This window comes from Canis lupus, chromosome 2 (genome assembly GCF_003254725.2).
Source record: "Canis lupus dingo isolate Sandy chromosome 2, ASM325472v2, whole genome shotgun sequence".
In the NCBI taxonomy this organism is placed as follows: domain Eukaryota; kingdom Metazoa; phylum Chordata; class Mammalia; order Carnivora; family Canidae; genus Canis; species Canis lupus.
In genome coordinates, this window is record NC_064244.1 from 11301830 (window position 1) to 11327883 (window position 26054).

The 26054-nt window shown below is 35.6% G+C and overlaps 1 protein-coding gene across 5 annotated transcripts in view; it reads right to left on the minus strand.

The window, feature by feature from the left end:
• The window catches only part of PLXDC2 (plexin domain containing 2), a 510869-nt gene that overhangs the window by 217590 nt on the left and 267225 nt on the right, over positions 1 to 26054 (minus strand). For all 5 annotated transcript variants that reach the window (XM_025464029.3, XM_049097150.1, XM_025464027.3 and 2 more), the window contains one exon: positions 15429 to 15575. In XM_025464029.3, coding sequence (XP_025319814.1) covers positions 15429 to 15575 — 147 coding nt within the window. The remainder of the gene's footprint in view (positions 1 to 15428; positions 15576 to 26054) is intronic.

Sequence of the window (26054 nt, forward strand, 5' to 3'; positions counted from 1 at the left end):
AAAGAGTAATACAGAAAGGCATAGTTTTGAAAATTATCATCCTTCCTTAAAACACATTCACACGACCAAAAAATATCAAAACAAAAACAAACATAAAAAGCACTAGAATTGCATGACATGCTTTGAAGGTAAATGGTTATATATTCAATATAATTACTCCTGGATAATTGGATCCTTATTTTGTCTCAGTACGGTATATAAAACAGGCATGGGGGGAGCTAAAGAAAAGTTTTATTTGTTCATTCATCCAGTTGACAATCATTTACTTAATACCTCATATGTGCCAGGCCCGAAGTCAGAGGCTGAGGATAAAACAGTCAAGAAGTCCTACCCAGTTCTCTGCACCTCAGTGGCTCAGTAGGTTAAATGTCTGCCTTTGGTTTAGGTCATGATCCCAGGATCCTCAGATCTAGTCCGGATTCCAGCTCCCTGCTCCGGTGGGAGTCAGCTTCTCCCTCCACTCCTACCCCCTGTTCCTGATCTCTCTTCCAAATAAATAAATAAAATCTTTAAAACTAACAAACAAAGAAGTCCTACCCAGTTCCTTCATTCAAGGAGTTCCCAAAGTGGTGCAAGGAAATGTCACATAGGGATAAATAATAGGACTAGGTAGAGGCAGAGTAGGGACCAAGAGAGGCCACCTAACTGAGCATATAGCACTAATACTGATTCTTTTAAAGGAACAACCGGAATTTAGCCAGATGGGACCTTAAGTCATGAGAGCACAAGTGATGGGTCAAAATATAGGTAGAAAGCAAAACCGAGAAGGACTTTGTGATTATTGGAAGGACACTTAAATTGGGAGAGAGGAAGGATCTAGAAAACAGGACAGTTTTCTTGCTGGGTGACTGGTAGACCACAGTGCCATCAACTGAGAAAAAGAGTATAAGACAAAGAGCTATTATGAGTAAGTGTGAAAAAACTAATTACTTAAGTATTCTTTAACTACAAAATAAAAAAAAATAAATAAGGACGAACTTGAATTGTATATGCACTATGGGACTCTTCTGCAACCTGAAAGGCTAACAGAACCCTAGACTTTGTCACAAAAAGCCATGGTAAACAAAAGCTAACATAATATTGAAACAATGGTGTAATTACCATACTTTGTACATTATCTTGTCTGGGATCTCATCTCTTAAGCAGTATTTCATGTAAAAGGAGAAAAGGTTCAGGAAACTTGTCATGTGATTACTAATTAATAGTCTGGGAAAAATACAAAATGAAAGCTCAGAAGTGAAATTTTCAAGAGAATGCATGACATAAATAAAATCAACTGACTTTGCTCATTCCTTTATGCTCTGTGGAAAGGAGTGAATTATTTGAAAGGAGAAATGGTAATTTTAAGACAAGCAAGCAACATATGACTTCTTCATATGGGGGAGGATAAACTTATGAAACATTCTTTAACGAGTTTGTAGAAGGATATAAATAGATTCCAGGTGGTCTGGTGCAAATTTATGGCAGATACAGCCATATATGACTGTGACCTTTAAAACCACATCACATTCTCCCACAACATGCCCCATGAAATTACTGCTGGGAACAAACTATCAGACTCAATCAAGGCTATCCTCCCAGATTTCTTTCTTTTTTTAAAAAAAGATTTTATTTATTCATTAGACAGAGAGAGAGAGAGAGAGAGAGAGGCAGAGACATAGGTAGAGCCAGAAGCAGGCTCCCCATAGGGAGCCTGATGCGGCACTCAATCCTAGGACCCCAGGATCACAACCTGAGCCAAAGGCACATGCTCAACCACTGAGCCACCCAGGTGCCCTGATCCTCCCAGATTTCTAAGTGTGTCTGCACCTCTTATTGCTTCTTCTACATATTTTTCTTATGCCTACTGCTATCTGTTTCAGACTAGTTATTATGATCTTTGCTAATTCTTTTTTAATAACACAGGAATTGTAATCCTAAGAAAACACTATTCCAGTTTAACTTGTTTGCCTATTTCTCAGTGGTATTATAATGATAAATTAATTTGCCAATGTCTGCAAGACATTGAAGACAGAAACTTCCTAATAATAGGTAAGTATATGGAGTGGGCACATTTATCATCCTAAAAGCCATTTTTAAAAATGTCATTAATAAAAACTGTGGTTTTGTTTTGTTTTGTTTTGTTTTAAGACAACTTCTCATGTACAGCAATAAAGCTATACTTTCCTGGTTCCCCCAAGTCTTTATTTGTATAAGACATAATCCTGGGGAAAAGCTTGGCAAGAAAATTAGTAGTAACACAATTTTAAGTAATTGCTGATTCTATGAGCTCATGATAGCAGAAGGTCCAAAGAATTTAGGGGTATTCATTTATTTGAGAATGAATTCATGAATCAATCATTAATTTGTATCTAATGTATTTTAACATTCTATTTTTAATCATTCAAATAATCTTACGTTTGAGGGGCACACATTTGTTTCTTGAGGCTGTCAAGTAGGTGGGATATTATTATTATTATTATTATTAGCAAAATGAGATCTGTATTATTTTTCCCCAAAACATTTCAAAAAGTAAATCAAATAAATCTTGAGATATATAATTTTCTGGTTGTTTATTTATGTCAAGGTTTAGCTTTGACAGGTATTGTAAAATTTAAGAAAAACATATATTTTGCTCTATTTATATGGATATTTATAGTGATACTGGCTTTCATCTGGAATACCTGAGTAAATGATCTCATTTCCAATAAGACTTATATCTCCAGTAAATAAAAATGATTAAATAATCATTCTTGTTAGGATAACTTTTTGCAGATAACTATGAATAAGCTTAGTTTCTTAATTGTGATATGATACATTCTTCCACAATGCACAAAACAATTAAGTAATTTTCTTGAACCTGGATAAAGTACACATAAAACTCATTCACCTATAAAATGCTTCGAGTAGATTATTGGAGACTTACTGCTTTACTAAGCACAAAACACACATTTTATAATCTTCTTTTAATGGAGCTAGATAAAGCTTTATTTTTCCATTTGCAATGGTTCTTTCCTAATTTTTAATGACCTACCATGGTTTTGGAGTCAGAGAGACTTGAAACTATGTCCCAACTTTGGTGTTTAGTAGCTGTGCATGATTTCATGATTTAACTTTTTTAAGCCACAGTTTGCTCATCTATAGTCAAGACATTTCTTCAAAGATTTATTATAGGGATCAAATGGCCAAAGAACATGTGGACCTTCATTACCATTGTCTCAATGATGGTGAATATTACATTACACAAATGAAGTTGTCTAGCATAGCAACAGTTCCTTGAGTCTAGTTTCCTAAACAAAAATAGCTCCCTATTTGATTCCTAACAAATAGCTGGAACTGATGTGATATATGTTGTCTATACATGTTGATATATCAATGAAGGTAAACTGTTTTACTGAGAGAATCAATCACAATTAGATATTACATTTCTGAGCAATGTTATGATATTCTCATTTTTGTTATATTGAAATAATCATAACTACTATATTTACTGGTGTTAGAGAAATGGAATTATAATATATATACGTAATATATATATATATTATGCTAAGTATTTTGCCTGTATTTAGCAAGTACAAATGTCAAAATTAGAAGATGGAAGCAAGATAAGGAACAGGATATTTGCATAATCAGAGAGTATCTTGCAAAAGATACTTGATCATTATAAAAGGGAACGCAAATATCTTTACAGTGAAAGAGCAAAATCTAGGAGATATCACCTGAAGCAGGTGATCAAAGTTAAAATCACCAGTAATAAGACATATGACACCATGTATCTCCTGATATGGTGCACAGTGAAGGACAAAAAAACATTTCTGTGATACCACAAAAAGTGATTTTTGCCAAAAACTAATACCCGTGCTAAAACATGAAGAAACAGTAGACAAACCCTGCATCAGAGACACTGTATGAAATAACTGGCCAATATTCTTCAAAAGTGTCAAGTTCATGAAAGACAAAGACTAAGGAGCTATCATAGATTGGAAGAGGCAAGGAGATTGAACAAATACATGCAATGTAGGTCCTAGATTGGATTCTGAATAAGAAACACAGATGGTTTGGGGACAGTTAACAAATATGACCAAGGCCTACAGATAAATTAAGAGAATAGGACCAGTGCTGATGTTTTGGTATCAATAATTGTACCATGAGTATATAGGATGTTAACATTTGGGGAAGTTAGGTGAAAGCTATATGGCAATTCTTTCAATATTTCTTGAAAGTTTTTTTAATAATCCTGAAACTATTAAAAAAAATCTTTACCAAAAAAACAAGTAATAAATTCAAACCACCAGAAGTCATACAGCCAGGATTTCAATCCACATATGTTTGACTTCAAAACTCTTGAGTTTTGACCACTGTATTATTCTATCCTCCTTCTTTTATACCAGGTGCTTCTTTTCCTACCTGTTATCTGACCTTCCATCATTGTGTTTTCTACCTGGGACCCTTAGTCAGTCATTCATGTTTTCGTTCTTAGTACACATAACAATTTCCTCTAAAATGTAATAATAATAAGACATAGTCAGAAGGCTCCTAGATGCATGAGGCCAAAGCCATACCAAAAGAAAATCTGAAAAACACAATAGTATTCTTAGATGAAACTTGCAATCACAGGGCCTGGACTGACGGAGCTGTGCTGGTAGTGAGCATGCGCCACTGACACCTGAGGGCCACACACAGGTCCCTTCTCACCAGACATGTGCACAACCTGAATTCCTTTTTTTTTTTTTTTTCCCACAGTTGGGGTGTAGATGCTTCCCTAGTAGATTTCGTACCCTCCAAGGACAGATCCAGGGGCCTATTTTCTAAACTTATGAACATTTTTTTTAATTCTCTATGGTAATTGCCTGTCACTGGTTTACTCACCTAGTTCACTGAAATCGATCCCCTCACAAAAGTAACATAAACTGAGACAGTAGAGTGATGTAAAAGTAAGTATATACACATGTATGTATGTAGATGTAGAAATAGAAAAATTTAAATGGACAGGTTTTCCCAATAAGCAACTCTTAAAGAGAGAAAATGGGCAATGGAGAGGCATATACATGTAGGCAGCAGTGATACAAACTTCTTCTGGTATCCCCTAAGGTAAAATCCTGCTTCTAGGCCATAAACGAGCTAAGTGTATTCCAAAAATAAAATAGCAGCAGTGGGCAGTATAACTTACAACATTTTTACTATGTAGAATTTTTGTTTTTGTAAAAATGCAATGTTAACCAACTCACATGCTGGAAGAAGTGGACAGGGCATGGTTGTTAATCCAGCAACTAGAAATACTAGATACTTAATTAAAAGATCAAAATGTTCATGGAAAGGGACTAATCAATATGTAAATATACAGACCAGAGACTGGCTATTCCTTTTAGAAATAAATCCCATCAATTGAATTGATTTTCTGAGTTCGAAATTCTAACTGCTTCAGCACTTTTTTCATAAGAGAACTAAGAACTTAATTAACCCTGCATATTGAATGACACTCTGCATGGGACTACTCCTATTGTAGGAAACGAAATGTAAACATGGTGCATTTATCTGATACTTGTTCAAATGAACTAGAGATTAAGTGCACTATCACCGTGTCTTTTGACCTCTTGCATTTCATGGTTCTCAGCAAACATTTGGCTTGTGGTTGCTTCCTACATCTGCACTTTTTGAGAATTATTCAAAGTAGTTTGTGTGAATATTTACCATCCAGGCAGGGTGTACAGCAACGCTATTCAGGGGCACAGAGAAGAATAACAGGATGTTATAAAGAAGCCCTTGGAGGGTAGGTGGGAGGAGAGTGAGAACCAGAAACTACTGGATTTTTCACACTATTCTAGAAGCAAGACAACGGGTCCCTCCAGGCATCGCAAAATGAAGTGTACATGAGAATCACCTGGGGTTCTTGTTAAAATTCAGATTCTGATTCTGTAGGTCTGTGGAGAAAGGAGCTGAAATTCTGCATTTCTAACATGCTCCCAGGGCTGCTGATACTGCCTCCAGGACCCCACTTTGAGCAGCAAGGCTCTAAGTCACATAATGGTCTTTGAAACACTAAAAACATTGCTGTAAGGAAACTTTAGCAAGCGTGAAATGTGTTAAAAGGGTAAATAGACTACATTCTGGATAACATCGTTTTGCTTTGCCTGGTAACACTTACATGGCCTAAAATTTTCCATTTTAGGAATTGAAGCATAGAAGTACCTGCTAGCCAGGCTCCTAAGCAGTGATTTGTGGCAATGGTATACCAAGGGCAATGACACTCTTGTTATGTCCTTCAGTGGTGATCCTCAAACAAGGCAGGGCAGGGCAGGGCAGGAAAAATACTCCTATGGATTTATCTTCTGTGGTTTGAAAAGACCCTCTCTTGCCTCAGTTGATTACAATCTATCTTCCCTTCTTTCTTGTCAGCGGAAAATAGCTGTTCTAAAACAGCTAAATGTTTGCATGTTGATTGTCAGTATCAGTGTAACGGGCATCTCTAGCACTATGCCAGTCATGGAGTTAAGCACTGCATGGATGTTAAATCATTTACTACTAATGACAACCTTAGAAGATAAGTACTATTATCATTCCATTTTACAGGTGACAAAAGTGATGAACAGAAAAAAAATAATGCACTCAAATCACCCAGCAGTGGTTGGCAAAGTAGGATCTCAAATCCAGGCAGCCTGTTTCTAAGTCTATATATTTAAACATGATATCAAATCTTTTGACTAGCATGTTAGGATTTGGCATTCAATGAAGGCCAAGTTTATCAGAAGAGTAACTACATAATTCAAAATTTGATTACAGGTTAAAATTGAAATGTAAGCCAAGTTAAGTTTTACCTTTTCATCTTCCTCTGTTAACTTCTCTTTTTTAACTTTTTATTTGGAAATAATTTCAGGGGCACCTGAGTGACTCAGTGGTTGAGCGGTCTGCCTTCTGCTTAGGTTGTGATCCTGGGGTCCTGGAATCAGTCCTGCATCTGGCTCCCTGGAGGGAGCCTGCTTCTCTCCCTCTGCCTATGTTTCCACCTTTCTCTGTGTGTCTCTCATGAATAAATATATAAATAATTTTTTTAAAAGGAAGTAACTTTGAAGTTACAAAAATAATACAAATAAGCCTCTATATCAGTTTTACAGATTCACCAATTTTTTTAAATTTATTTTTTATTGGTGTTCAATTTACTAACATACAGAATAACCCCCAGTGCCCGTCACTCATTCACTCCCACCCCCCGCCCTCCTCCCCTTCTACCACCCCTAGTTCGTTTCCCAGAGTTAGCAGTCTTTACGTTCTGTCTCCCTTTCTGATATTTCCCACACATTTCTTCTCCCTTCCCTTATATTCCCTTTCACTATTATTTATATTCCCCAAATGAATGAGAACATATAATGTTTGTCCTTCTCCGACTGACTTACTTCACTCAGCACAATTCACCAATTTTTAACATTTTGCCATTTTTGGCAACTTCTGGATTTTTCAAAAGTTGTATACAAAATGATGACTCCCAACACAGCTTCTGGGAGCTGCTCCCTTAGGAAAACCTACCCATCTCTACAGTCTACCCTGCAGGGGAATAGGACTTGGGTGCCTAACCCTTGGTGCATTTATCAGCAATGAACCTTACTCAGCATTTCTTCTCAGATAGCTGCTGCATAAGAAATTCCTGGAATTCATCACCAACTTAGTGGCTATAGGTGGTTCACTTCTAGTCCTGTTGGCATTTTAACAGAGCACTTCGAGAAGAGAAAAAAAAGAGACACTCACTTTCTGAAACCCAGACACAGCAGAAATTCTAATGGGTAGCCAATTTAGAAACAAACCATGTAAGATTTTGGCTATTTTCTGTAGGGTAAGCAATAGGTTATAATTTGGTAAGAAAAATAGAAAAAAATAAAGATAATGAAAATTAGTATAACCAATATGTATTTTTAAAGATTTATTTATTTATTTTAGTGTGGGGGGAGAGAACATGAGCAGAAGGGGCAGAGGGAAAGAATCTCAAGCAGACTCCATGCTGGGCATGGAGCCCAATGCGGCCTTGATCTCATGACCTTGAGATCACAACCTGAGCTGAAACCAAGAGTTGGATGCTTAACTGACTGTGTCACCCAGATGCCCTGGTATAACCAATATTTTTTAAAAATTCTAAAATATAAGCTTGTTCAAGAAATCTCAGTCCCAAAAAGTCTTAAATCTTTTTATCTTTTATTAGTTCAGATTTTTCATAAGAATTAAGTCTATTTGTTTTTAGCAGTATTCACTCTTAAAGAATATTATATTTGATTTAGCTAACTTTTCTGTGTTATAAAACATTTCCCTGCAAAAGAGTCCTGTGAATGCCTTATCATTTTACAACTCCAGAATGAGAATCTGTTCTGTAGTCATCTTTTCTAAAATTAACTGTTATTAAATCTTCATGGGCTCATGGAGAGAACTCAGAAAAGATGATCAAAAATAGGTTGGAGAAGAGAATCTAGAAGGAAAGACAAGAGTAAATGGATTTACCTATTCATTTACACCTGAGACATGGCTGTAGGGTCCCATTTTAGTAGCTTTATAATTATGAAAGATTAATGCGAATGAAATCTTCCAAGAAGGCTTCACAGAAGACTCAAGTGTTTGCCTCACTTGTGACTTTGAAAGCTGGGCAGAGATTTATCTATCTAGAATTATTTTACAGCCATCACTGGTCACAGAGAATGAATGATGTTATCTCCTATGACTCTAATTTTACACAAATAATGGTAGCCATCCACTAAACATATAATATGGAGAAATAAGATTAAATTGAAATAACAATTGATGAACACAAGTATGATTTTTTTTAAAGTATGTTTTTGATTTGGAAAACTAAGACTTGTTACACGCATAAAAACTGATCACTGTGGGTTTCATAAAGTTATCTCTAAGACTCTCCAGAATCTGTTCTAGATCTCAAATGGTTCCTAGACTCAGGAAGGGTCTCAAGGCTCACTTAAATAATTACTAATATACATCTATTTAGATAATCATATCAGTAAAACAAGTATACTAAACTCAGAACGTTAGGTGAGCCTAAGGAATGTTTAATCTGTTTTATTAGAGCCTTCAGCAGGAGAAGGAATAGATCTTTTATAGCATGTGGACCAACTCATTTCCCTGGGATGCCGAAGAACAGGACTCGGCTATTCTAATCTCGTGTGAGTTTCATGGAATAGAACAAGGATATGCCTTTACTTTCCATAAAAGTCCCTCAAATAATACTTTCTTCAGGACAGAGAGAATTATTCTCAGAATAATAATAATAATAATAATAATAATAATAAATAGTAAAATGAACTAATTACACCAAAATTTAGTTAGAGAGACTCATGGAGACACAACTCATTCTAGTCTGTTATTAAAATAGAGGAAAATCCTAAAAACAAAGCAAATAAGACAACTATGAGGGTCTTGCTAGAAATGGAGCGACTCAAACAATGGAAAGCAGTAACTTTGTTCCACCAGCCAAAGCAAAAATAGATGAAAACAACTTACTGTTAGTGTGGATGGAACTCGGGCAAAATGTGTGGTCTAGATAGCAGCCTAATCATGATAGCAAATTAAATTGACTTTTGAGTTAATCATTTAGAAAAATGAAAAAACTCCTTTCAACAGATTTTCTGATGCACAGGAAAAAATAAACCTGGGCAGTGTAAGACAACAACTGATTCAGGCACCACAGACATCCAAATTTAACCCTGCCAACATCAACATTATACTAGTAATGAAAGATCCATGGAAATGCTAGTTGAAATGATGTTACTTTCCTGGACAAAAAAGAGAGAGAGAGAGAGAGAAAGAAAGAAAGAAAGAAAGAAAGAAAGAAAGAAAGAAAGAAAGAAAGAAAGAAAGAAAGGAAGAAAGAAAGAAAGAAGAAAGAAAGAAAGAAAGAAAGAAAGAAAGAAAGAAAGAAAGAAGAAAGAAGAAAGAAAGAAAAGAAAGAAGAAAGAAAGAAAGAAAGAAAGAAAGAAAGAAAGAAAGAAAGAAAGAAAGAAAGAAAAGAAAGAAAGAAAAGAGAAAACTTAATTTATAAAAAGCAGGGGAGGGCAAAGTGTGAAGGAGAGAGACTCTCAAGCCGACTCCCTGATGAGCAGCGAGTTCAGTGCAGGGCTCCTTCTCAGGGTCCTGAGATCATGCATGACCTGGGCCAAATTCAAGAATCAGACACTTAACTGAGCCACCCAGGTGCCCCAACTTAACTTTTTTATTTTATTTTATTTATTTTTTTTTTCCAACTTAACTTTTTTAAATGAAGGTTTCTGTTTATATTCATATAGTCTGAGGATCTTCATGGAGAACAGTCCAATTTTCAAATTTAAAAAAAATGGCCACGTCAAAGAACATACAAGTTCCATAGAAAACCTTACCTACATTATGACAGAGATAGAAGAATTTCATTTTGCTGGGGTTTCTTATATAAGGAATCAATCTTCCTACCAACAGATAGAAGATTTTTTAGTTAAGAGTGTGTTTTATGTTTGGCCAAGAGCACATTGGCATTTCCTTGGTCAAAAAAAAATTATGGAGATACAATATAGATATATGATATAGATATAGATATAGATGCATATCTATCTATCTATCTATCTATCATCTATCATCTATCTATCTATCTATCTATCTATCATCTATTTATCTATTGGATACTCTTGGAAAGTACTTGGGAATTAACTTATTTGGGGGTTATTTTTGTTATAAAGAATGAGTACTCTCAAATAGCACTGCCTTACAATCTTATTTTTATTTGATATTTGCAGTGTCCTTTCATATCCATTTCATTTTTATTCTTAAAATAGCACTAGAAGGGAGTCAAGGAAGGCATTTTTCTCCTTTCTTTCAGGTTATAAGATTGAGGTACAGAGAGGCCAGAAACCAAGAAAATGAGTTTTGAGGCCAAGGTTTCATGACTTCTGTGACCTTGGATTCCTTCCACCAGGACAGTGGTACTTCTCTAGGAGTTGTGAATCAGAATTTCATAAACTGTGGTTTCAGAAAACAAATAATTCTAATTTGTCTGGTTGTGGAATCAAACTTTGTACCCAGAAACAAATTAAATAACATGGATATAGAAATACAGAAGAAAATATCAAAACTGTGGAATCTGAAGGTCCACACAGGGAAAAAGAAACAAGTCAGACTGCTTCCTAGGTTTATGGTCAGAAACGTCTAGATCTGTAATCTGACAACTGACTGACTTTGTATAAAGGGAAAAAAATCCAAATAATTACCAGTATTTGAATATAAAGTGTCTGGCTCATTGCTTGCCATATGGTAGGAGTTGATACAAATTTTCACTATCCTTTGTCTAGAAAACATGCTTCTTACTTTCATCTGTCAAAGTTAAAACTAAGTTTTAACATCTGCTTTTTTTTGCAATAATGATTTAAGAAATGTTATTCAAACCAAAAAGGACAATGGGGAGACTGTAATCAAATTATAGCATACATATGTAATATACATACTAATGAATATGGCTTATGTTCTAAAAGGAAAAAGAAATCAGTGTGTTTCAGCTTGTGAAGCACTTGAAGCAAATGATTTCTAAGTTGTTCTCTGCCCTCAAATTATAAGATATTATTGTAGATAGGAGAAAGGGGTATGCTCTTACTTCAATTTTACTCTCTTCTTACTAGAATATTAATCTAAGATTCCAAAATGCTGTTTAGACCCCATTTATAAATGATGGTGGTGGAGGAGAAAATACTTCTTTAAAAAATTATGCTGGGTGGCTCAGCAGGTTAAGCAGCTGACTCTTGATTTCAGCTCAGGTAATTACATTGGGGTCATGGGATCAAGCCCCCACCCAACCTGGCTCCATGTTCAGGGAGGAGTCTCTCTCGCTCTCTATCTCTGCCCCTTTCCCATTTTGTGTGCCTGTGTGTGCATGTGCTCTCTTGCTCTCTCAAAAAATAAAAAAAAATCTTTAAAAAAAATCATGCTTCCAATCAGACACTCCTTTACATTCCTCTGAGCCATTCTGAAGCAGCCTGGAAAGGGGAGGGAATCTACATCTTCAGGGATGCCCAATCTCTAGCTTTCTCATTTGCCAACGCTGGATTAGTTAGCCAAATGCTCCTGTGTCTGCCCCTGGATATATATTTCTTTTCTTTTTTTCTTTTTTGTCTAATTTGTTGACAGAATGTATGTTTTTGGTCATGGAAATTACACCATTTGGTGATAAGATCTGAGAAACTCCCCTCTTCTCTTGGGGCTTAAATTTAAATGCTGTTTCCAGGTAAATTACCAGAGAGCTTTGCAGCGAGGATTATGACAATTATGACATCAACAAACCTAATTAATTAAGTGGATGTGTTGTTTCCCATTTGCCATTTTCCCTTGTGCTAAATAAAGCATCTTAGTAACATCACAGGGGAGAAGAGTGGCCTAGTGGTACTCAGGGTGTGTTTGTGTCCTGTGAGGGTAGGAGGGAGGGTGTTTATGGACACTATGGTGCCCTCTGCTCATAATATGCTACATTAATATCTTAACATTACAATTCTGTCATCATCTCTAAAAACCTGATTCTGCTCCCGGGAAGGCATAATAGAAATGAATAGACTGGAAAGGTGGGGAGGCCAACTGAGGATATTCTAAAACATGAATCACCCTTTACAACTTGGAAACCTCTTACTAATATTTAAGAATCACACTTTAAAAAGCAAGAATGTTAGTAGAAAAAAATTTAAAATATTCTATTAACTATATTTATAAGTTCTAAAATATGAAACCTACTTAAATGAAGGGCTCTAAATGACAATTTTTTCCAGGGGAAAAAAAAGAAACGAAGATATATCATCAATTCTATTATGGTAAATGACATGTGTACCTAGGTATGCATGTGTGTGTGTTCTGTTGATAGTGATAGGGAAAATGGGTAAAGGATCAACTTCTAACTCTAAGAAATGTTCGATGATAGGCTAAAATTCTTGAATCGAAAAAAAAAACAAGTGATGACAATGACAGAGTAGCTAAAATAAAGGTTTCTACCATTGATAAGTATTTAAAATTCTATGCATGGAATACCAGATAAGTTACAAGCAAAAGCTCAAGCATTTGCATTTAGGCCAACTTTTGGTGTTGAAAGCAACAGTGTCATTCCCATGCTAACAGTAAGAAAAAAAGATGGTTCGTTATAGCATAATTTTTCTTGAGACTAATGAGAGAATTGGAGCCACATGACAACCAAGCAAACCCAAAGAGAAAAAGAAATATTCTTCAAGAAAAAACAAGACACATGAACTGCTGCACTTTGGGAGATCCCGGGAAACAATAAAGTGTGTAAGCAGAAATCCGCTAACAGTTTCACTGATAATCTTTCTTTGCCTAGAGATTTTATCCATAGTGGCTGCTGCAACAACTGGGTCAATTTATGGAAACTTCAGTTGGGTGCACTCAACATTTGAATTTCTACAAAGGGCATTTTACACGATTAAGTGCTGTAATATAGTAAGGAAATTGTCAAAAGCAAGAAATTTCTGGTAAATATTGTCCTAATCTAATCTTTCTCATTTTCTCTTCTTTTGAAAATCTATTCTAAATCCACAAGTGAATCATTTCTGAATCTGTCATCTTGCCTGGGATTCCCTGAATATGGAAAAGAAAAGGGATGATGGAATTCAGTAGGTGAGATGGCTCCTTTGTTTACTTCTCAGGCTCAGAAAACATGTGCCCCACACTGACAGTTCAAGGAATCATCTCATGGTGAGTTATAATTAATTTTCATTTTAACTATTAGGAGTTGATTTTCCGAAATAGTAGAATATATATATATATATATATATATATATATATATATATATATATATACAATGAAGGTTGTTGGCTAAAAATTTTGGTATAAACATCAAATTGCTGCCTCTTGAAATCACATAAGCCATTGAGTCTATTAGCTCTAGTTTTATCTTTAATTCCATAACGGCAATCGCATTTGAAAGGCTCAAGTTGCTGTGTTTTTATTTTAAGTCATATTAAACTGCAAGGGCATGATTTCTTTTCTTTTCTTTTCTTTTCTTTTCTTTTCTTTTCTTTTCTTTTCTTTTCTTTTCTTTTCTTTTTTTTTCTTTTCTTTCTTTTTTTTTCAAGATTTTACTTATTTACTCATGAGAGACACACAGAGAGAGAGGCAGAGACAGAGGCAGAGGGAGAAGCAGGCTCCACACAGGGAGCCGATGAGGGACTCAATCCCGGGTCTCCAGGATCAGGCCCCGGGCTGAAGGTGGCGCTAAACCGCTGAGCCACCCAGGCTGCCTGCAAGGACATGATTTTATTGATGGTAAGATCACAGGTATTATTCATGAGAGCAAAACTAAATAACTTTTGAAATGTTAAATCAGGCATTTATTAGAAAATGACTATCAAAAACTGCTGGAACCAAATGGGATACAGTTTACACACATATTTTGAGTGTGGGCTTGGGTGCCTATGCTAACATCTGAGTCTCATCACTAAAGGCTGGAGACCTTTAGGCAGGTTGACTTTTCCAACACTCAGTTCTCTCATCTGCAATACCTGGATGGCAATAATATTTAAATGATAGAGAATGCTGTGAAGATTGAAAAGCTAACCCATGTAAGCATGCAGCCTGACAGGTAGAGTAGGATACCAATGACCTGTAAGTTAAGTGAGGCCTATATTAATATCCTGTCATTCCCCACTATACCCAGACACAGAAACTACACCTCATTACATAGTTACATTTCTCATTTAAAGAACCAGATCTGGTATAAGATAAACTCAAGCTGAAAACATGTTCGGAGATTTCCAGATTTAATTTTTTTCCTTTATATCAAACTTCTGCCTGGAGATACACAATTTGACCTACATATGTTATTGGAATCATAAATGTTTCTGGTGAAATATTTTTCAGGCCAAGAAATTAATAAACCCCCATGTAAATGGGAGATACTGAATTCCTGTCTTTTTTTTTTTAAAAAATGTTCTCTCGGGATCCCTGTGTAGCTCAGTGGTTTAGTGCCTGCCTTCAGCCCAGGGCGTGATCCTGGAGTCCCGGGATGGAGTCCCCCATTGGGCTTCCTGCATGGAGCCTGCTTCTCCCTCTGCCTGTGTCTCTGCCTCTCTTTCTCGTTCTTTGTCTCTCATGAATGAATAAAATCTTTAAAAATACTAAAATAAATAAAAATGTTCTCTCGATTCATAGATTACAAGAAAACTTAAAATTATCCAAGATCAATCTTGACTTTGAATATTCAACTCATTTTACTAGGGAAATTAATGGTTAATTTATTTAAGTAATTATTAGTTAAATGGATGGTGGCTTCTCAAAATAATTCTTACTCATTTTTTCGAGGATATTCTATGCAATCATTAATCTAAATTTCAACTGCAGAACTAAATAATAAAAAGTGATCACAACAAACAACACTGATATGCCAATTAAAGCAAAAAAAAAAAATTACAGCAGAAAAAGAAACTCAAAATGCCAAAGCACTTACTGCAGCTTGCCGATGAGTATTGGACAATATTCCGTGAATCTTCACTTTGTCCTTTTCCATTTGGTCTATGTTCACCCACAAACTCCGACTGGCAGAATCAGATGGACCATATATCCGAGATATATAGTAATTATGATCTGTGTCCTCCTATAATAAAAGAATAATGCATATCAAGAATAGAGAGCATGGGCGGGCCTTGAGGATATTATGCTAAGTGAAGTAAAGCAGACAGAAAAGACAAATAGTGTATATTCTTGCTTATACGTGGAATCTAAAAAAGCTGAATTCATAGAAAAACAGAGTAGAATGGTGGTACCAGGGGCTGTGGGGTGGGGCAAATGAGATGTTGGCTAAAGAATACAAATTGCCAGTTATAAGACAAATATGTTCTGGGGATCTAATCTACAGCATGGTGACTATAGTTAACAATACTATATTATACACTTGAAGGTAGCTAAGAGAATAGATCTCTCACCACAAAAAAAGACATGGTAATTATATGATGTGATGGAGGTATTAGCTAATGCTATGGTGGCAATCATTTTGCAGTATATAAGTATACCAAATCAACAGGATGTACAATTTAAAGTTACACAATGTTATATGTGAATTATATCTTAATAAGGCTGGGAAAAAAGGAAACATTTAAGTCACTATATACCTAATATATATAATTGACAGAGTTATATAAACAGAATTCCATTAAAAAAGAAAAAAAAAAAGTCCTCTCACAAGGAAAGAAAAAAAAACCCCTAGAGATATTGTCCCTAAAATTCTTAAAACCAAACAAAAAGTGATATTATGAAGCTAGACATGTTACTATTCTTCAAAATAGCCAGAGGAGTTAAATAACCTCTAAGGAAAGTGAATTAGATTTAAATATATATAAAATAAGCCTCTTTAGAGGAAATTGTTAAATAAAGAAAACATAGAGGAAAATGTACATTCTGTTTACAATAGTCTTTTTACCATGGTAATTCTAGGGATTTAAATTGCTACCTAAACAAAATGTTACTTTTGGAACTATTTAGTGCAAACCTGAACTATAATTACTATTGAGTGACAACAAATTCAAACTTCTCTCCTTTAAAACTAGGGCCTGCTCTCAGTTTTAATGATCCTAAGAATGGAAATAATATATTTTTCCCTATAATTTGAGTTATTAAATTCTACTTTTATTTGAATTCTCACTATTGATTATTACCATGGTGCTTGTCACAAAACCTTTAATTTTTATGTTTCTCACTCAGTGAAGATATTTAAATGTTTTAAAAAGGAATATTGCTGAGGACCACCAAGAAAAGTCATATGATTCTTGCCTAACACAGATTGCAATGAAATTTTTTTTACCATAAAATGTAATTGTGCTTATCAATTTGAGTCTGTCAGATAAGGTATATTTAAAAACCTTCAGGTATACATAAGAATAATGTTTGGTAAATAGAGGGTATATGATTTTGGACTGTGAATTTCATCTGATGCATTTGTTACTGAAGTGTTAATTAAATAAAATATGATTATTCCTGAAATCTAGTCAAAACAGGAATTCCATGTACCTTTTTACAAGTCATCAGGCTAAAATATATGAAAATGATTGTATAAAGGAATTTTCTAAGCAGTATTCTAAATAGATTTTGTCCCATGACTAACAGAAAAAGTATGACCTTAAATATAAATCTTGAGGACAGTGATTAAATGTTAACAGTAAGATTAAAAAAATCTAGGTAAACCACCAACCTCTAATTAAACTCTAGATATCACATGCAAATTATAAGTGCAACCACGATGAAAGATAAAAAAGTTCTTTAGAGAAAGAAGAAAAAAGAAGATACAAAGAAAGAACAATGAGGCCAACGAAAGATGAATGGATAAAGAAGATGTGGTTTATGTATACAATGGAATATTACTCAGCTATTAGAAATGACAAATACCCACCATTTGCTTCAACGTGGATGGAACTGGAGGGTATTATGCTGAGTGAAGTAAGCCAGTCGGAGAAGGACAAACATTATATGTTCTCATTCATTTGGGGAATATAAATAATAGTGAAAGGGAATATAAGGGAAGGGGGAAGAAATGTGTGGGAAATATCAGAAAGGGAGACAGAACGTAAAGACTGCTAACTCTGGGAAACGAACTAGGGGTGTTGGAAGGGGAGGAGGGCGGGGGGTGGGAGTGAATGGGTGACGGGCACTGGGGGTTATTCTGTATGTTAGTAAATTGAACACCAATAAAAAAATAAATAAATAAAAAAAAAAAAGAAAGAAGCATGAACAAGATTCCAGGCAGTGCAAAAGAGATTTAATATCCTACTGGTTTTCTAGTACCTCCTTCCAGATCATTATGACACTGACTGCCTGGGTTCGAGGAAGGCAACAAGCATTTGGTTGTGTCTCCAACTTGTATTTGACTCCCTACTGTCTGATGCTTCACCATGGAAGTGTCAATGTGAGTACCTTCTTTGACATCAGGCACAAATCATTCTATACATGTCATTCTACTGGCTAGCATAGCTGGTGGGCATCAGAAGCACATAACCTAAAACAACCAATTATTGAGACATGTAAGAGTTTATATATAAAGGAGATAATTTCCCTTATTCTGATTGCTGAGATGTGTAGGCTTATGACTTGAAACTAGTGCCACCATTTTGCTACCATGAGGAAATTCCGCCTGAAGATAAACCAAACATAAAAAAAAAAAAAAAAAAAAAAAAAAAAGTCATCATCTCTGCATACAAACAAGCAAAAACACCAGGTACCTGATCCAATGCATTCCATGCTTGCTCACTTACATGAACAATTAATTTTTTTTATTGTTAAAACCCTTCAATTGAGTTATCGTCAACCAAAAGACTACGGACATACAAGTTTCCCTAATTTCCAACCAAAAGAGACTTAACTTGAGCAATGTTGAGTAAGGCAATCTTCTCTATAGGTTTATAGATCTGGATAACAAACATCTATCCAAGTCTGGTATTCTAGCTAATTACACAGCAGGAATGGAAACTTGTATCTAAACTGCATAAATTATCAAGTCTGAATTACAAATGATAATGATTCACTTAATTTTTCAATGAATCACATATAAGGGGGTTTTGAAAAAAAGAGTCTATAAGTTTAAATAAAAATTGTAGTTTTTCTCCCTATTGCTAGTATTACTAAAAAGAGTTCAGCAACACTGAGGTCAGAGATGTGATCTTTAGGTGAATTATGTAACAGAGTCTATTATGCTGCCAAATTACCATAAATGCCAAATAATATTATCTTTAAAATTACAGACCCTAAGTATAGAGTTCAATATAGTTGTTGCAATTGACATATCTAAAATCACTCTGGTATTTCCCTTAACCCTTAAATTCCTATAATTAATCAAAAAATAGTTTTGAAGTTAACATAAAGAATATCATTATGCTTAAATAATGGATTATCTGCAAAAATATAAATGACTTTTGTCCAGTTTCACTGAAATGTCTAATTGAAAATAATGTTCATTTTTACTTAAATCAGAGCTGCCCAAAATAATGTCACATCTTTGAAAATAGTGAGAAACTAAAGATTAGAGTTTGGTATTTGACTTCTAACAGCCCAAGCTTGCCAAGTTGTCATGACAACTTTTATTCAAAGAACAAGACAATTTATTGTTCACCGAGAATTTAGAGACACAAGTCGTTAAATTCCAGGGAGAGGTGTTTGTCTCAGTTTTTCAAGGAAAGCCATAAAATAGATGTCTCAAAAATGTGACATTTTAGCACTACTATATTATTCAAACCACATCTTGTCCTTTATAGGAGTAATGGTACTTAAAGAGTTGTCAAAAACCACTTCAGGCACAAAGATTTTCCTTTTCTGCTCAAAAGCAAACTATTTCTAACACCATAGAAAATAAAACAAAACACTACTGTGATGTGCCTACTTGCCAATTCATTTAGGAAACCAACTGTTACTGAAAGTAGATGGCACAGCAGGTAGCTATAAATCCTATAAATCCATGCTTCTCAAATATGTCTGCAAATGTGCAGCTATATACAGAGGACATATACCAAAAATACAGAGGGAAAAATCATCATAACTATACCTAACCATTCTGCAACAATCAGTTTATACAATTCCTAACCCATCTTCTATCATTGATGTTTCCTTGATTTTATGATAGGTAATTTTTATGGATGCCTCACACTGTCTTATGCAGTAATAGCATTTGAACTCTAAATTTATTTAACTGAGAACTAAAAAACAAAAACAAAAACCAGCATAGATTATATGAACACTACTGTGCTGCTCATTTGAAATATATAAATACATAAAAAAAAAATCAAAGTTCTTAGCTAAAGGTATTTAGCATTGAATCAATTGGTTATCTCACAAAGACAGTTTCATAATGTATAAAGGAATATTATAATTTGAATGGTTCTTTATATTATATATGGTTCTCTCTATATATTACCTTCTCACATTCATGAATTCACAAGGACTAAATAATGCATATAAAGGTAAATGTTTAACAATAATATTTTAAAGTATTACTTGTGTGTTAAGTTCCTCAAAAACAGAGTTAAAATAGTTCTCTATGTTCTTAAAAAATAATATTGATAGAATATGATACAATCATAAAAGAAAAATAGTGAGCTGGTAGTAATCAGGGAAAAAATCAGGGAAAAAATTACAGAGATGAATTCATTAGTAGCAATAAGAAAATGTGCCCTTGGGTGGCATAATCAGTTAAGTGGCTGACTATTGATTCTGGCTCGGGTCATGATCTCAGGGTTGAGATCAAGTCCCAAATCTGGCTCAGTGGAACCTGTTTAAAATACTCTCTCCCTCTGCCTCCCCCCTCAAAAGAAGAGCAGAATAAAAAAACAAAAATTTATAAAAGTAATTTATAAAAGTTACTAGTTTAGGACATAGAAAACAGTCTTGAGAAATGCACATGAGATGAAATGGAAAAGAAAAAATAAATATCTAAGACAGATAATCATATAAATTATAGAAAAAATAGGTCCTATATATCATATATATGACATATGTAGTGGCATAGAAAAGTTTTTTTAATGTGTTAGAAGAACTATTTTTCTGACGTAAAGAAAGACTTGAATGTATATACTATGTCCCTAGAAAATTTGCAATAGAATTTTGAATATTAAGAAATTCCCTAGTGAGATTTCTCATAGGTTTAAAAAAGAAAAAAAGCAGCAGGGACTTCCACAAGATGGTCATGTAGGAAGAACCTCAACTTACCTCGCCCCATGGACACACAGGATCTACAACATATGGATCATTTCCCTCTGAAAAAGATCTGCAAACTGTAGTTAACTGCTTCTCCACAATGAAGGATAAAAAGACAACACTGAGAATGGGTTGGAGAAGCAGAGACATGGTTTCACCAAAATCCCACCACTGGTGTGGAGGCATACATTAAGGAGGGGAGTCTCACCTGCCTAGCGCCTCTCCCGAGGAGTGAGGAGCTGGTGATCCATGACAGGCACTCCAACCCTTGGGATCTGCACCAGAGAGATGAGCCCCTAAAATATCTGGCTTGGATATGTCCAAGGGACCCAAAGTGCTATGGGAATAGCACTATGCTATGCTACTGAGATTCTCTAAAAGTTTAAAGCAAAGTCTCATTTGCCTCCAGACCCAGTGGGGGGAAAAAGGCAGTTTGGAAAGCACCTGGACTGTATGTGAAATTCATTTCCTAATTTAAAAACATCTGCTTGGGGCAGCCCCGGTGGCTCAGTGGTTTAGCGCCACCTTCAGCCCAGGGTGTGATCCTGGAGACCCAGGATCGAGTCCCACATCGGGTTCCCAGCATGGAGCCTGCTTCTCCCTCTGCCTGTTTCTCTGCCTCTCTCTCTCTCTCTCTCTCTCTCTCTCTCTCCCTCCCTCTCTGTGTGTGTGTGTGTGTCTCTCATGAATAAATAAATAAATAATCTAAAAAAATAAAATAAAAACATCTGCTGCAAACATATATAAACAAATAATAAATAAAAGCATCTGCTGCTGTAGAGGCAGGGGACAGCTGAAACTTTCCCTGGAGATGCAGGCACCAGTGAAGGCCATTTTCACATTCTCCACTTATACTGCTAGCACAGGTGGATGAGCTTCAACTGGGTATCGCCTTACCACCTTGCCAAGATATGTGGGGCTGAGTGATGATGGCACTATCTCACTGCCATGCTGAGGCTGGAGAGTGCAGGTGGTTGTAGTGCTCCTCTGCTCCCTGGTTGGGGCAGGTGAGTGCAAATGGTCACAGTGTTCTCCTGCTCCCTAACTAAAGTCTGTGAGAGCAGGTAATTACAACACTTTGCTCCCTATTCCCTGGCTAGGGCTGGTGAACGTGAGTGGCATTCTCTCACTCCTAGCCTAAAGCTGACATACACACAGGCAAGGAACTCTCCACTCTCCCACTGCATTCCTAAAGCCCACAGGTGTGGGAGTCAAGACATTTCTGCCACCATCACCACTACCATGATCCCCACCCCCTCCTCTGTCTTTCTGAAGCCAGTCAGCATGCCCTACCCCCTACCGCCTCTAGTTGCCTACCTGAAGCCAATGCAGGCATTCAATTCACACAGCAACCCTCTCCACTCCTTTGAGGTAATAACCAGAGAGATAGTTCCTGGCAGGCCACCACAACCCAGTCTTCCTGTAAAGAAGACCAATTTACTTAGTCTGGAGCTTAAGCCAGAGAAATAGGCTTCAAGTTTCCACACTTTGGGAGGCCAAGGAGGTGCTTCCAAAGAATGTAAGCAGGGAGACACCATCCTTGCACAACCCCATTAGCCTCACTATAGCTTGACAAGACCTCTCAGAAAGGAGCTTATATATTCATCTGGAGCCCTGATTTTTACAAACAGAGGACACCACTAGATCTCCCAGTTTGGAGGCTGGCAGGGACTATGATAATGGCCCCACAGGACTCTATGTATTTGCACACTGTAAAAACTGCTACCTGAGGTTTTGGCTTCTTGTTTCCAGCCAGAAACTAAGTGCTCAATGAGGTTCCTCCCTTTGGAACACTGATGGCTCCTGGCATACTCTCAAAAACAGGGACATATCAGGAATAAATCAGAGGTTTAGACAATCACAAAGAATCAAGAGACGACCAAGAGCTAGGACCAGTTTGAACAAGAAGGTTCATCACCTACACAAGGCCACTTCTTCAGGCTGAGAGAGGTAGCTGTTTCACCTAATACACAGAAACAAACAGAGAGAGTCAAGGAAAATAGAGAAATATGTTACAAATGAAAGAAAAAGGCAAAACCCTCAGAAAAAGACCTTGATGATACAAAGGATTCTTTATCAGATAAACAAAGAATTCAAAGTAATGGTTGAAAAGTTGCTCACTGAGCTCAGGAGAGGAATGGATGAACATAATGGGAACTTCAACAAAAAGAGAATATAAGAAAATATCAAACAGTAGTCACAGAGTTGAATAATACAATAACTGAACTGAAAGATACACTAGAAGGGCTAGAGGGGCCTAAAAGCAGATTGAATAAAGCAGAAGAAGGGGTCCACAAGCTAGAAGACAAAACACTAGAACTCACCCAGACAAAGCAGTTCAAAGTAAAAACAAAACAAAACAAAGATGGCTTACGGGACTTATGGGACAATATTAAGTAGAATAACATTTGCAAGGAAAGACATTCAACATCACTAGTCATTAGGGAAATGCAAATGAAAACCACAATGAGATATCACCTTACACCTGCCTAATGGCTATTATATAAAAGACAAAAAAATAACAAGTGTTGGCAAGTATGTGGAAAAAAGAGAACATGTGTGAGCTGTAGATGGGAATGTAAATTGGTTCAGACACTATAAAAACAGTATGGGGTTCCTCAAAAAATTAAAAATACAACTTTGTAGTTGTATCATTTTTTAATGATACAGAATTCCACTACGGAGTATCCATTTGATAAAAAACAACAACACTTATTTGAAAGATATGTGCACCTTTATGTTTACCATAGCATTATTTATAGTAGCCAAGATATGGAAGCAACCTAAGTATCCATTGTTGGATAAATGGATAAAGAAGATGTAGCATATAAACAATGTACTAGTACTCAGCCATAAAAAACAATGAAATCCTGCCATTTGTGACAGCATGGATGGACCTTGAAGGCATTATGCTAAGTGAAACAAGTTAAGCAGAGAAAGACAAATACCCCATGATTTCATTTATAAGTGGAATCTAAAAATCAAAACAAAATAAAACCCAGAGTCATATATAGAGAACAGACTGGTGGTTGCCAGAGGGTTGGGGTTGCAAAATGGGTGAAGGGGTTCCCAAAGTATCAAATTTCAGCTATAAAATAGAGAAGTCATGAAGATGTAATATTCAGCACAGAGAATACAATCCCATGAGTAATACTGCATTATGTTTATATGGCGACAGATGGTAACTAGACTTATTGTTGTGATCATTTCACAATGTATACACATATGCTGAATCACTATGTCATACATCTGAAACTAATATAATATTGTACGTCAATTATACCTCAATACATTTTTCTTAATTAAAAAATGAAGCAGAAGTCTTATAGGCATCTAGAAAGACAAACCAACTTATCCAGAGGGATTTCCTCCTCCATAAGAAGAAAAAACCTTTGGTAGTCTGATATTTCTCCATGATATCCAGTGAAAACAATGTCTACATAATCATTGTGTAGAAGAAAGTTACCATTTAAGAAATTTTTGCCCAACAAATTTGTAATCTAAGTATAAAGGCAACAAACATATTCTTTCTTTCTTCTTTTTTTAAAAGATGTGTCTGGAGTCTTGGAAGCTTGACTACTCTACATTCTCATACAAATGGACCTTGAGAGATTGATTGAAGGTTCTAGTAGGGCATCATAGCTTGTTGTATACCCTTGATTGAAATACAGTCCTCCTCTCTCAGGAAAGGTAGTCCTCTTCCACCTACCAGGCAGTTTCAAAAGAGACTCACATGGAGTATTGAGAGTGGAAGGAGACACCCACCTGGCCAGCCAGATCAGCCAAATCAATCCCAGTTATCAATTAGATGGCAGATGTCCAGCTAGATCATCTTCCCATTAACAAGCATATTTGTAATAAATACAAATACAGAGAGAAAATACCATAGATGAGACTTTCTTAAAATGTAGTACTAAATTATACATCCAAATTAACCAAGGAGTGAATCAAATATGGTCACTGGCCTGGAGCAGCTGTAGTAATCATTTTTTAAAAGATTTTCTTTATTTATTCATAAGAGACATACACAGAGAGAGAGAGGCAGAAACATAGGCAGAAGTAGAAGCAGCTCCCTGCAGGAAGCCTGATGTGGGACTTGATCCCAGGACACCGGGATCGTGACCTGAGCCAAAGGCAGACGCTCAACCGCTAAGCCACCCAAGCACCCCATAGTAAACATTTTGATGATGAGTACCCTCCATGGAAATTGTATTAAGGAAAATAAGACATTTAATTATTATGGTTGTAAGTCAGAATGTAGATGATATGAACCATGAAAGTATAAAAATAGTCTAATATCATGTTTCATGCCAGGTATATATTAAGAAATATAGTTTTTTTAAAAAGTCCAAAAATTTTAAATTCTAAGAAAACCGTTTGATGTAAAAGTCTGAAACTAGTGGTCTACAGATGGCATGCATGTTGTCAAAAGACAGCAGATACAAAGTTAAATTCAGTATTTTCCTGAAATATAATACAGTGAAATCTCAATTTTATAAAATTATATCCACCTAAATATAAATGTGTATCTCTACTCTCCTATCTCTCTATCCTTTCTGATTTCACATACACACAAACACACGCACATACACACACAGGTATAAAAGGCACCAATCACTGGTTACTTCTAGGTGATAGGATTTGGGGGAGTTTCTTCTCTCTTAACTGTATTATTTGAAATTTTTATAATAAATGCTATATATAACCACTTTCTCTTCTCTTTTCTTTACATAAAGCATTAAAAATGTGAAGATGTTTAAAAGTACCAATTGTTGACTCCTGGAATTAAACCACCTACATTTATCAAGAAACACAAGGCCACGATGCTATATACAGTTAATATAGAATTACTATGATGGGTGCTTTGAAAAGTGCTTAAGAAAGATTCTTTTAACATACTATAAATCAGACTTTCACACTCAACGTAGGGCTTCAAGGTCAATAACTTAAAATGGCTTTGTGAAATAGCTGATATATAAATTTCTCTTAAACCTTTTCTTTGAAATACTAGCTTCGATAACTTAATTGATGTAGAGTGCAATCTTTTTCTCTACTTCCTGTAAATGAAAGCAGCACTAACGGAAACAAAAATCTTCATTTTTACTAAATTTTGAGTGAGAGGTACTTAGAGTTTGAATCTTTATAAAGTGATTTTATGATGTAAGCACTTTATAGAAGCATGGCTTAAATCATCTCTCTTCTTTGTTCATTCATTTATTTATGCAGAAATAATTTGTTTTATGTGTATAACGTACAGCATATTCTTAGTGGGAAACATTGTGAGACAGAATGTATGGAAGATAATGTTGAGGAATTATTCAATAGCACGGCTAGATCTTGGCAATATCTATAATTCTACATAAATCTACAAATATAAATCCACAAGAGACATTTAAGGAGT